The sequence below is a fragment of the Notamacropus eugenii genome, chromosome 2 (assembly GCF_028372415.1).
Source record: "Notamacropus eugenii isolate mMacEug1 chromosome 2, mMacEug1.pri_v2, whole genome shotgun sequence".
Classification (NCBI taxonomy): Eukaryota; Metazoa; Chordata; class Mammalia; order Diprotodontia; family Macropodidae; genus Notamacropus; species Notamacropus eugenii.
In genome coordinates this window covers 319,429,757-319,443,477 of record NC_092873.1, presented here as the reverse complement: position 1 = coordinate 319,443,477, position 13,721 = coordinate 319,429,757, and the positions used below count along the sequence as shown (strand labels likewise).

General features: G+C 43.6%; 1 protein-coding gene and 1 long non-coding RNA gene across 15 annotated transcripts in view; one reads left to right on the top strand and one right to left on the bottom strand.

The window, feature by feature from the left end:
- The window catches only part of TMC6 (transmembrane channel like 6), a 56,011-nt gene that overhangs the window by 8,878 nt on the left and 33,412 nt on the right, over nt 1-13,721 (top strand). For 5 of the 13 annotated variants that reach the window (XM_072645150.1, XM_072645151.1, XM_072645152.1 and 2 more), the window contains 2 exons: nt 12,703-12,801; nt 13,213-13,343. In XM_072645150.1, the coding sequence (XP_072501251.1) occupies nt 12,746-12,801; nt 13,213-13,343 (187 nt within the window). In that variant the 5' untranslated portion in view covers nt 12,703-12,745. Of the gene's footprint in view, nt 1-74; nt 170-9,699; nt 9,866-10,380; nt 10,477-10,778; nt 10,918-12,223; nt 12,335-12,702; nt 12,802-13,212; nt 13,344-13,721 lie in introns of those variants that run through there. The other 8 variants (XM_072645154.1, XM_072645160.1, XM_072645155.1 and 5 more) reach the window with 7 other exon arrangements.
- Nucleotides 4,714-11,849, bottom strand: LOC140527878 (uncharacterized). Of its 2 annotated transcripts, none has more exons than XR_011974960.1 (3): nt 11,152-11,849; nt 6,130-10,548; nt 4,714-5,277 (listed from the first exon to the last, which is right to left on the bottom strand). It is a non-coding gene; the product is annotated as an uncharacterized lncRNA (long non-coding RNA). The 2 variants fall into 2 exon arrangements; XR_011974959.1 differs by having other exon boundaries at nt 10,505-10,548.

The following is a 13,721-nucleotide window of genomic DNA, read 5'->3' as shown; positions in this document are numbered from 1 at the left end:
ACAGGGGAGCATCACGTGACAGGAACAACTTGCCCCTGGGCCCCAGCCTGTCTCTTCCCACAGTCCCCCTGCCCTCCCCCTCCAGTTTCCTCTGCAGCTAAACCCAGACACAGAGACTGAACAGAAACTAGCGAGAAGGGGAGAACTCTAATTCATTTCCTCTAACAAAGTAAGTAAATAAAGAGCATCTTGCCCTAAAGGGTGCAGTGGAGGAACGGGTAAGGTGAGTAGCAGGGAAAAGGTGTTAAGATTGTTGGGGGCAATAGAAGTTGCATGGCAGGGCTATGATGCCTACAGCTGGGTTGTCTAAAGGAGGAAGAAAGGTTAATTTTCATAGTCTCAAAGCTGGAAGGAGTCTTAAGGATTGCATAATCCAGGGGTTCTTAACTTTCTATGTGTCACACGGACCCAATTGGCTGACTGGTGAAGCTTATGGACCTCTTCTCAGAATAATGTTTAAAATTCATAAGATAGAATTACAAAGAAAGCCAAAAGTTAGCGAAAATAAAAGATGTACATTTTCCCTCGAGTTTATGGAGCTATAAACTGATTATATCAAGGTTATACAGATAGTCAATAAGAGAGTTGTGGTTTGAACCCAAACCTTATGATTCAAAATCCACTTTTATTTCCATTCTTTGCCACTTCTCAACTATTTCTGAGGTCATTGTCAAAGGGATAGTGAGGGGAAGACATAGGTGGGTTTTAAAGAAACACATTCCCCTAAACCCACATCTTTAATCTAGTGCTTACAGGGTCTCAGCTCTTTTTTTTACTTTCCTCCTGCTAGGGCTTGAATTTTCTCAAATTGGGTTTATGACTGGGGACTTCAACTTCCACACTGTAGTTTGCAGCTGGGGCAGGCATGGCAACAAATCTGCCAACTTTTAGAAGCCTGAGTGTTTGCTTGTTGATTTGTATATGGTCTTGTAATAATGAGATTTAGTATTAAAAGGGACTTTAAATGATCATGTAATCCTACCTCCTCATTCGACAGATGAGGACACTGAGGTCTATACTCAATATACCGTGTCTGCCCTAGGCTCTAGTCTGTGCCCGTTTCTTGCCCTGGGAAGCCAGGGTGGGAAGGGAGCTTTGATTTCTAAGAATGCTCTAGAATAAACTGGTATTCTTAACTTTTTTTTGTGTCAGACTGGTGAATCCTCAGAATAATGTTTTTAAATACATAAGATAAAATATGTAGAATTATAAAGGACACCAGTTATATTGAAGTATAGTTATCCACATATGTATATATGTATGTGTATATATTCTTGTACACCTATGTATGTACATATACACACATGCATTGCATACATGCAAGTTCACGGACCCCAAGTTGAGAACCCTTGCTTTAGAGAACAGCTAGAAACAATTTTTTTCCAACCGTCTCCAACTGAGGGGGATGGGTAAGAACTACAGTTCTCCTTATCAGCAACCACTAACCATTGAGGCACCTGGGAAGTGTTGATAACAGCAATGCCTAGTACTTTTCACTTCTTAAAAATACTTTGATGATGCTTTTCAATTATGTTCCATTTCTGTCCTTGGCACCATCATTCTTCTAGTCCCCAGGCCAGAAACAAAGGCATCTTGAACACTTTCTCTCCTTCATCCCTTAGCTCTGTTTCTTTCTCATTTGTTCTTCCCAAGAAGTATCTCTCATGTGTTCCTTCCTTCCCATTCTTGCTGCCTCAACCCTAGTTCAAGTTGTTATCTCCTCGTGCCTTGGTCTACTGTTATTGCTGATTACAGTTAACAAGTCTTAACAAGTCTCCCTGACTAGCATTTCCTCCATTCCAATCTCTCTTACTCACAGTAGGATGCTAAAAGATCTTTTACTGCTTTTATCATGCCCCTAACCTGTTCAGTAATTATCAATGACTCCACATGGACAACTGTCTAAGTCTTGTTGTTCAATTGTTTTCAGCCATGTCTGACTCTTCATGACCCCATTTGGGGTCTTCTGGGCAAAAATACTGGAATGGTTTGCCATACCTTCTTCCAACTCATTTGACAGATGAGGAAAGAGAAACAAAGAGGGTTAAGTGACTTGCCCAGGGTCACGTAGCTAGTAAGTCTCTGAGGCTGGAGTTGAACTCAAGGAGATGAGTCTTCTTGACTCCAGGCCCATCACTCTATCCACTGTTCTACCTAGCTACTGTATGTCTAAAACTCCTCTATGATCTGGCCCCACCTTTCCTAGTCAGCTTTATTTCCCACTCCTCCTTTTAATTCAATTCAAGTTTTTATTAAGTGTCTTTTATGAAAGACAAAGCTCTAGTGCTAAGATTCCATGACAAAAAATAAAAAGTCCCTTCCCTCAAGGAGCTTACATTCTATGGACTATCATACTATTTTGTGGTTATGATCCTATACTATGGGACTTGTAAAGATGCAAAGAAACCTGAAAGTTTTAAAGGGAAGGCTGCTTTAGGGCAATGACTTGGTTTCTGACTGCATGCTGTGACGTGCTCACTTCACTACCAGACTAATGCAAACTAACAGCCCCGAAATGGAGAGAGATGGGTTACAAATCAAGCTTGCTGTCATTTTGGATAAGATGCTTCCTCCCCATATGACTCAGTTACTTCATGTGTAGGATGAAGAATGTTGGGCTTCTTAATGTCCCCTTATTTCTGATGTATTTGTTTATGGACTATCCTACTTGTCAGACACCATCATCCTGTTACTTTCTACTCATTGAAGTGATATCCTTCTCTGAGGTCTAGCTCATGATACTTTTCCTCCATGAAGACTACAGAATATACTGATCTCTCCCTCATCTGGACTTATGACCATGGTTTAGGTCCTAATAGAATGAGTGTAAATTGCAATTGTTTTTTGTTCTGGCCAGAAACATTGAGGGCCTTCCCCTCCCAGACTGATATTTTTGTGATGGTAAATTAGGTCATTTTTTTTTTTGTCTCAATTCTTACCTAGTCTTTAGTCACTGAATGGGTGTTGCCTCAGACAAACTGAGACCTGGGAAAGAACTTAATTTATTATTATTTTTGGTAAATAGTATTTTATTTTTTCCAAATACATGTAAAGTTAGTTTTCAACATTCATTCTTTATAAGATTTTCAGTTTCAAATTTTTTTTTCCCTCCCTTCCTCCTATCTCCCCTCCTCAAGATGGCAAGAAATCTGATAGGTTATACATGTACAATCGTATAAACATATTCCAACATTAGTCATGTTGTGAAAGAAGAAACAGAACAAAAGGGAAAAGCCACCAAAAACAACAAAAGAAGTGAAAATAGTGTGCTTTGATCTGCATTCAGATGTCATAGTTCTTTCTCTGGATGTAGATAGCATTTTCCATCACGAGTCTTTCAGAACTAGGAAAGAGAAAGGCCAAGGTCACACACTGCATCCCAGGCCATCAACCATCATCTTCACTTCTATCTTGCCACTGGATTTTGATGACTCTGGAGGAGAGAGTAAGGCTGACCACTTTGTGCATTTCTGCCTCACTTAAATCCAGTTCACTCACAAGTCAAGACATCACCATTGGTCCTCTTTAGAAGGAAGGATGCGCAGTAGGCATGTATCCTCATTGACTTGTATATGGTCTTATGAGGATGAGATTTAGTGTTAAAAGGGACTTTTGTTCAGTTGTTTTTCAGCTGTGTCCACCCCGTCATGACCCTATTTAGGGTTTTCTTGGCAAGGATACATAAGTAGTTTGTCATTTCCTTCTCCAGCTCATTTTACAGATAAGAAACGGAGGCAAATGGGGTTAAGTGACTTGCCCAGGGTCACACAGTTAGTGAGTGGGATAGGTTTAGTGAAGACTTCTCAGACTGTAATTCTTCTCCCAGGGGTGAGGTAAGGCCTAAAGGCTCAAGGTTACAATATTTTTAGAAGAGAATAGTTCCATATAAGGATATAAAACTGTGTAGTGCATTAGGGTCTCAATGACTGGACAAAACTCACATAATTCCTCGATGTCTTCATTTCAAAAAGGATTGGTTAGATTTCGTGTCTAGAATGTAAGATCATATTCTCAGCTAATGAGGATAATGGTCAGTGGGGGGAGGAGGGACTTGCGTTAGGGTCTATATAAATCACTGCCCTTTTCTTTGTCCGGCTTTCCTACTCCTACAGGTTAGCCCTGCTTCTTGAGAATCGAATAAATCTCTTTTCTGTCATCACTTTGAGAGGCCTCTGAGTAATTGATTTATGTAGGGACCTGAGCCATCCCACATGGTTAGTAAGGTTGAATTTGAACTCATGTTCTCCTGACTCTAGGCCTGTCACTCTATGCACTGTGCCGTCTTGCTACAACGGGGATTTTAATGATCATGTAATCCTACCTCTTCATTTTACCGATGAAACTGAAGCCCATACTCAATATACCATGTCTCACCTATGTGCATTCATGCAAGCCATCCCCCATTCCTGAAAGGTCCATCTCTTCATCATCTCCTTTCAGAATCCTGTTCTTCTTTCAAGGCTCAGTTAAAGTGCTACTTTTATGCATCCTTCCCTGATTCTTTCCCCACTCCCTCCCGATGTGAGTTATCTTCCTCAGATTTTCTTAAAGCACTTTGTCCAGGCATTTTCTTTGACTTCCCCCATTCCTGGATGCTCTTTCTTCTCTGCTCCAACTACTGACCTCCCTGGTTTCCTTTAAGTCCCAACTAAAATATTGCCTTCTATATGAAACCTCCAACGCCTCTTAATTCTAGTGCCTTCCCTCTGTTAATTTTCTAATTATCTTGAATATAGCTTACTTTGTACGTATTTATTTGCATGAAAAGAAAGTGAGGTTGATGACCTTGCACAGTCCTCCTTCACTCAAATCAAAGTCAACTGAAAATCATGTGTCATCATGGTCTTCTTCGACAACGAAGGACAAATACGACAACAATTTGTATGATGCCTCCCCCATTAGACTGTAAGCTCCTTGAGGACAAGGACTCTTTTTTTTTTATCCTTTTGTGTCCCTAGCATTTCGCACAGATCCTGGTATGTGGTAGGTGCTTAAAAACTATGTATTGATTGATTGATCTCTCTTTTATTTCCATCATACCCTATCTTGTATCATACTTATTGTGTCCTTGTTATACTTGATCCTGCCCCCTCCATGCCCAGTAGAATATAAATTCCTTGACTGCAGCTCATTTAAAAATGTTTTGTCCTCGGCTCCTAGTACAGCGGTCATGCATTAACTATTGCTTGAATTGAAGTGAAAGAGCTGAGATGATTTGCCTAAGATCACATCCATCTTCACTAGATCACAGCGCTGCTTCCATGTTGGATGACAGGCCTGAAAGAAAGACCAAATTTAGATTGCCTCTTAAGCAAGTATAAACTCCCTGAGGATATAGGGATCTTGTCATACTTTTCTTTCTTTGTTTCTTCCTTCCTTTCTTTTTTTCTTCCTTCCTTCCTTCTTTCCTTTCTTTCTTTCTTGCACCTTTGCCATACTCACTGTAGTGCTGGGCATGGAATAATTGTTAACAAATACTTTAGACTCAGAACTGGAAGGGACCTCAGAAGTCTCATCTACACCAAGTAAGAGTGAACAAGAATTTCCCTGTATATTCTACCTGAAAGGAGGTCATCTGTCCTTTTGCTTGAAGATCTACAGTGATGGGTAGCTCACTACCTTATGAGAGGTACCCCATTCCAGTTTTGGATAGCTCTAATTGTTAGGAAGAGTTTCCTGGTAGCAAGGCTAAATTTGCTCTTTGTAACATCTACCTGGGGCAACTAGGTGGAGTACTGGGCCTGGAGTCAGGAGGACTCATCTCCTTGTAAACTAGCTTCAGGTACTTACCAGCTATGTGACCCTGTGCTAGTCACTTAACAAGAAAACCCAAATGTGGGCATGAAGAGTTGGACATTACTAAAACAACTGAACACCAACAAAAACAGCACACTTCTACCATTTCTGCTCTCTGGGGCCAAGAAGAACAACAGCTAAAGCCCCTTGGATAATGTTTGGGAAGAACAGATAGATAGACAATAAGCATTTATTAAGAATTTTGTGTATGTCAGCTAGGCATTGTGATAAGTGCTTTTCAAACATATTCATAACAACAGGGAGGGCAGCTAGGTGGTGCAGTGGATAGAGCACCAGTGCAGGAGTCAGGAGGACCTGAGTTCAAAATCTCACCTCAGACACTTGACACTCACTAGCTGTGGGACCTTGGGTAAGTCACTTAACCCCAATTGCCTCATCCTGGGTCATCTCCAGTCATCCTGATGAATATCTGGTCACTGGATTCAGATGGCTCTGGAGGAGAAGTGAAGCTGGAGACCTGCACAGCCCTTCCTCACTCAAAGTCAAGTGCAAGTCATGTCATTATTTCTCTGATGGCATGGTCTTCTTCGGCAACGAAGGACGAACACACACACACAACAACAGGTAGTTGCTATTATTATCCTCATTTTACAGATAAGAAAACTGAAGCAGATAGAAGGTTAAAGGAGGTCAGACTTGTTCAGGTTTGCATGACTATTAAGTGCCTGAGGCAGGATTTGAACTCAGGGTTTCCTGACTCCAGGTTCAGTATTCCACTGCACCATCTATCTGTAGATGCAGGGAAGACACCTTTATCGTGGGCCATCCAGTTAGAAAGATATGTTTTCTACTTATGTAAATGAGGAACCTGGTTTGATATACTATGGTATATAATCAAATCCATAGTGTGGCCACATACTTTATAATACTGTTTGACAGAGAGAGTTGTCACAACCATGGGAGGTTGGTGGGGGGTTGGGCTTATTATTCCCATTAAAAAAAATGAGGAAACAAGTCCCTTGTCAAGAATCACATAGTGAGTTAATTAGTGACAGGTTTGGGTTTAGACTAGTAGACACGGCAGGCTTTCAGTCGCATATCTGTTCAAGGTGGCATCTTCAGGAGTCTTTAGGTGGGCTGGATGACCTTTTTGTTAGGGATGGCACAGACTTGGTCCTACTCAAGAAATATTGTTTAGTCATTTCAGTCTCTTTGTGACCCCATTTAGGGTTTTTTTGGGCAAAGATGCCGGAGTGGTTTGTCATTTCCTCCTCCAGCTCATTTTACAGATGAAGAATTGAGGCAAACAGGTTTAAGTGATTCGCCCAGGGTTACACAACTAGTAAGTATCTGAGGCTGGATTTGAACTCAGGTCTTACTGACTCCAGGCCAAGTGCTTATATGTGCTGCACCACCTAGATGCCTTACTCAGATATTAGTTAGACTAGATGACCTCTGGGGTCACTTTCTACTCTCAGAGTCCATGAATTTATTCTTTTCTATGGCATCTAATTTTCTTCATCCTAAAGCCATGGGACTTTAGAAAGAGGGGAAAAAAAGAGGATTTAGGGAAGTTGACCTTAGGCAAGTTACTAGAATCTCTCTGGGTCTCAGCTCCCTTATTTAGAAAATATATGACCTCTTCTGGCTCTAAATCCTAACATCCTATAAACCAGCAAAAGAAGAATTTAGCAACATGGTATAATGAAAGTATGTGAGGGTATGACAGGGCAGTTCAGAGGGTCCTGAGCATGGATTTGGACATGGATTGGCACCACCAGAGAGCTCAGGATTATAGGCTGGGATTGTGACCACTGGAGCCTTGGATAGACAGGGTTAGGTTGGTTCACAGAGACCCATACAGGCTCAAAAATCCTCAGGCATAGCCCTGGCATTCAAAAATCAGTACAGAGCCCAGCCAGGACTGGTGAGGAAAAGCAAGCCCATTGACTATTCCAGAATTCATCAAGAGAGGGCTCTGTAGCACTGGCAGTTTCACCAAATAGCAATAGCTTTGCTAGAGGTGGGAGAGTTGGCACCTCATCCTTTGTAAAACATTTGGTGACTGAGGCCTTTCTTTATCCTTAGCTAATGCCCCTTCCCTTTAATTACCTTGTATTTATTTCATACATATTTCATATATACTTATGTAACTGGACCAATGACAAATTTGCATTTTAATGGGCAGGGTGTGTGGGAGAAGAAAACATTTCATGGGAGACTGGTCCAGTCCTCACATTTTACTGATGAGAGAAGCAAGGTTCAGGAAGAAGGTAGGCTAAGGGAACCACCCTCCTTCCAGTCACCCAGGTTTGTGTCTTCCATATTCTTTACTTCAAATTGTCACCACCATAGACCAGGTCCTAATATAGCCTTCAATATGACCTCCTGTGAGAATTAATCAACTTTTATCAAACATCTACAGTGTACCAAAGCACTAGAAACACAAAGACAAGAAGAAAACAGTCCCTGCCATCAGGGAGTTGATAGTCTACTGGGAGAGGGGAAGATATATATATACACACACACACACTCATATATATATGTATATATATATATATACATATATGCTTATTTGCAAAACACATAACAAAAAACATACAGGGTAATTAATGTTGGGGAAAATGTTAGTAGGTAAGGGGGTCAGGAGAGGCCTCATATGAGGTAACACCTCATAAGAGGTATTATCTGGGTAGAACTTCAAAGGAAGTTCTACTTCTTGGGACAGATAGGCAATGGTTATAAAGTGCTGGACTTGGAGACAAGAAGACCTGAGTTCAAATTCAACCTCAGATACTTCCTGGCACAATCCTGGGCAAATTTAACCTCAGTTTCCTCATCTGTAAAATGGACATAATAATAGCACCTACCTTCCAGGGTTGTTGTGAGGATCAAATGGGATATCATTTGTAAAGTGGTTAGCATAGTGCCTGGCACATAACATTATATAAGTATTATTATTATCAGAGATTCTAAGAATCAGAAGTGAGGAAGGAGTACCTTCTAATCATGGAGACAGACATAGCAAAAGCCAAAGGATCTAAGAGGGAGTGAACTAACTACTCAGTTATCCCAATGATCTTCTTAAAGCATGGGTCTGACCATGTCACACCCACCTCCTACTCCACCCCCTCACTCAAAAAACTCCTGTGGCTCCCTATTACCCCCAGGTAAAGTCCTTCATAATCTATCTCCTTCCTACCTTTCTAGACTTTCATCTAGCTCCCTTTCCTTTCCCTCCTCTCTTGGTCCTCACTCAGACCCTCCATCTCTAAACTCTGGGTATTTTCTCTGAATGCCCCATGTCTACCCGCTCCTGGCTTCCTTCAAGTCTAAGCTAAAAACCCCACCTTCTACAAAAAGTCTTCCCCCATCCCCCTTAATGCTAATAATACCTTCCCTCTTGATGATCTCATCTATTCTGGATATATCTTGTTTGTACGTAGCTATTTTCATGTTGTTACCCCAATTAGATCATGAGCTACTTGAGAGCAGAGATTGGGATCCCCTCACACCCTTCTACATGTTACCAGTGATTAGCCTGGTACCTGGTGCGTACTAGGCATTAAATGTTTCTTGACCTGTGTGGGAAGGCATTCAAAGTTTTGCATTTAAAGCAATTTGCCATCTGTGTCCTGCCTTTTAGGGTTATTGTATGGTCCTATGTTCCTTGAGAACAGGAACTTTTTAATATGCCTTTATATCCCTATTCCTCAAGATCTTGATTATGCCAGTTAAATGCTTTTGGATTGGAAGTACTTTACCATAAATCACACAGATGTTAAGTGACAGAGTCTGGATTTTAACCCAGGATTTCTGATTCCAGCTTCAGTTTTTTTCTCCTACACAATGAGTTCCCCATAACTGGAGGTTTTTTGGTGAAGAATGGATGGCCATTTATCAAGGATGTGATAGAAGGGTCTTCTTTCCATGTATTAAGTGAAGTAAATTTTAGGTTCCTAGGAACTAGGTGACTGATGAAGACTACAATTCCCAGCAACCCTTGGGAGGAGTTTATGTGTGAACAGGTGAGTCAGTTCCCAGCTAGGCAGATCCCAGATGAACTTAGACCGAGAGAAGTTTTACCTCTTTTGCCTTTCCTATGTAGGTGAGTGATTTCCAAGGGTTAAGATCCTGGTCGTAGAATGAAATAGAAGTGCTGGGAAGTGGAAAGGAGAGCAGCTGACCTCACAGTGAAGCTTAGTTAGAGGTTGAAGCTGCTAGGCTGGGGCCCCTTTTTGTTTCAGTCTTGAAACTGAGCCGCCTATCAGACTGACTTAGCTTTCACTAGCCCAGCCTCCAAATGGTAATTCCATTTGCCTGGGGCTCAGGCTACTCCCTAGGCTTCCTAGGCTACTCCCACCCCTTCTAGCACTCCCTCCCTGCTGGAGCTCAGTGAAATTCCAGAGGATTTTGGGTTAGGGATTGTGGGGTTTTCTCTCCTCCATAGGATATTTCTGTGTGCACTCTCTATGTTATCCAGGCACATGGAGGAGCCCTTTAGGGGCTCTGACCTCTGAGACGTGTTGGCACAGGGCACTCCCTCAAATGCCTGCTGCTCCTTGACCCAAGCTCCAAAGCTGGGGAGGGGAAAAAAGAGAAACAAAAGAATTAAGGGAAAGATCTAGTGGAATTTGAGTCTGAGCAGGGGAGAGAAGAAAAGGAGAGATCTTGTGGAAGGAAGCTGCGAAGGGGAGGGGAGAGATCACTGGACTTGAGGTCAGAATCCTTGGCTCTGCTAGCTTACTTGTTGGGTCATCTTGTTACTACTGTCAGTCTCAGTTTCCTCATCTGTAAAGTGAAGGTATTACAATAGATGATTTCAGCCCAAAATTAGCTACTGTATATCTGTGGGGAGAGAGATCTGGAGGAGGGGATGGAAGAAAAAACAGCCACTTGGGTTGCAGTCAGGTTAGAGGAAGCTGTGGGCAGCTGAGGAGGGGGGGAGGTTTGTATGTTAATAGTTGGGGGTGGGGAGTGTTGTCAAGTTGCTGGGGTGATGCTTGACCTTTCACCGTGGGCAGGCCTGGTGGGGAGGGGGTGTACAGAAGTGACTCGAGGTTAGTTTAGACACCAGAGGGAATTCCTGTAAACATCCCTTCCTTTCTGCCAGCCCCTCTCCTACTCAACTTGGCTGAGGCCCCAGAAAGGATAGATTCGGTAAGTAGGCCTTGACTAGCCCCCTTAAGAGGATTAGCTGGGAAGGCAGAGTGCAGTGGGAGTGCCATGAGGGAACAGCTGGGGATGAAGTGTCTAGCTGTTCATGGTGTTTCCTAGCTCAGTTCCGGGGGCCTGGCTTTCTCTGGTGGCTTAGTGCCAGGTCCGAGGCAAGGTTAAGGGTAGGGCTTCGACTCCCTACCCATTCTCCATTCGGGAAAAGAAAAAGATGGATACCTTAGGGAGGAAGTAGAGCCTCTTGGGTTCCTCAAGTGGAAAGACTGGGTCCATTCACAGGGGAGTCTGAGCTTGTCCTTGGGTGGGGCTGGAATGGCAGTGAGTTGAGGAAAGAATCTAAAAAGCTCCCATGGCTCTGGATCAAGTGTTGTCTTGTCTGGGTCAAGTGCCCTTCAATGAGCTGAACTCCTTTCTTCCTTATTATCTTACCCATAGCCTCCCGCTGTGAGATCAGGCTTTTAAAAAGGGCAGCAAGGATTCAGAGGACTTTGTTTCCACTCAGTTCAGGACTCAACTTTCTCCTGCACCCAGGAAGACGCACTAAGATAAAAGTCCTCAAGGCAGGAGCCGGAATTGTGGGTCTTAGGCCTTTTTTGTCTTGCTTGGGCCCGCCCACTTTCCTCTCCTCCTCCGCTTGGTTGGGGACATAAAAACAAAGGCATTCTCATTCGAATTCTGCCCACTTAGGGGAGGGCAGCAGACCGGACAATGGCAGATTGTTCCTGGCTATCTCGTGGGGTGGGGACAGGGAAGGGCTGACCTAGGAGCAAGTAGAGATCCTCTCGTTCTGGACTGACCTGAGTGAGAACACGAAGTTATTTGCTGTAGAAATGTGGTGAAGCTAATTAATCTGGAAAAGGGCCTTAATTCTGCCCTTCCTACCCCTTAGGCTCAACTCCCAGAAGCATGCCACAAAGAACTGGGGAGGGAGCTGGGAAGCCAATGGGGACTCAGTTACCTCTGTACCCTCTTTTCCGTAGGGGCTTCCAGACCCTGGTCACCATGTCCCCTGTGCTCGGTCCCATGGGTTTGACATAGGGAGGTTATTAGGCCTTAGACAGGTTTCCTGTGAAGTAGGAAGCAGGTACTGGGTTATGGGGAGGCCACCTATCCCAGCATCAGTGATGGTGGGTGCGGCTGTGGGTGTAGGTGCCTGCTTTGAGCAGGCTGTTCGGAGCAATCTTTTTGCAGTCCTTGGCCTTTCTTACTTCCATAAAACCCTTCTGCTGGACCTCTGGATTGTTTGAAACAAGGACAGGAACTGTAGATAAGGAGGTAACCTGGGGTTACTAAACACCCCACCCTGAACTTCCTGAGGCCAACAACATCCAGGAAACAGCTGGGGACCCTGCCTAGAGAAGACCGAGCCTCCCTCCCTGCCCCCTTCCTCCCCTCTCCCTCAGTCAGTTTCTTTTTCTTTTTATTATTTATTTCTAGCATTAAAAAAATTGTTTTTTGAGTTTGCAGTTCTCTCCCTCCCGCTTGCCCTTCCACCACCCACTGAGGAGGCAAACAGTATGATTAGAATAGCAGTATTCCCAAGTTAGTCCTGGGCTGGACTTTGGGGGAAACTAATTCATCATGTGCTCAACTGGCACAGCCCGGGCATGGTCAGAAGGGAAAGAAGGGGGAATGTTGCCTAGAGTGTCGGCTGGCACAGGCTGTGGCCTGGGAAGGGGGAGTGCCTTCCCTGATACGACATAGTGTCCCCAGAGAGCAGGGCAGGTTAGATCTAATTGTCATATGACCAAACTTTCCATTTCTCTCTAGGTGGGAGACAGTTGTAATAGGAGCCTGAACAGAAGCACCTGAAATGTCTCGGACCCCTTCTTTCATCCTTTCCATTCCTGAAGGCAGGGAAAGCCCTAGGTAAGCTGTCAGACGGGTGAGGGACACAACTCCCACAGCACCAATGTGGCACCGTGGACCTGGCACTGGTCTTGAAGTCAGCAGATGTGGGTTCCAGTTCTGCCTCTGATATGTACCAGTTGTGTGAATTTGTGAGCAGATCTTTGAATTCCTCTGTGTTTGTGTACTCATCTGTGAAATGGATTTAGAGGCCATCCCATCAGGTTAATGTCCTACAACCTCACCTCAAAGGTTTCTAGGGAAGAAAAATGCTTAAAAACTGTGGAGGCTGAGGAGGGATGGGGGAATCTTCCTACAGGGACCTCTGACAGATTTTGATAAGGTCTATTTGAGAGGGCTTCCGAGATACTGGCTCCGCTCTTTTCTTGAGGAGCAGGCATAGGGAACCCTAACCTTTCTATTCCCCAACAGCCCGGACCCCAGTCCATACGATGAGAGCATTGTACATGACTCCTTCCATCAACTCATCCAGGAACAGAGTCAACGGGCTGAGGCTGAAGCTGAAGCTTTGGAACTCCAGGAATGGCCTCCCCGAGACAAAGGTAAGTAGTTTATCCAGAGAGGAGGCGGGGGCTCCTTTTACTAGTAGATATGTCTTAGATCAGTTCCAACTGGGGGTTTAGGCAACCTAGTGGTGAAGTGGATAGATGACTGTGCCTGGAATCAGGAGGCCCTGAGTTTAAATCTGGCCTCCAGCACTTATTGTATGTATGACCCTGGAAAAGTCACTCAACCTCTGGTTGTCTCAGTTTCCTCGACTGTAAAATGCACCAGTTTCACTGGGTCATTATATAAATCAAATGAGATGGTATTTGTAAAGTACTTAGCATGGTATCTGACATATATCAGGTACTACATAAATACTTGTTCCCTGCCCTTACCCCATCCAGTCCAACACTTTCATTTTGTGGATGAGAAAA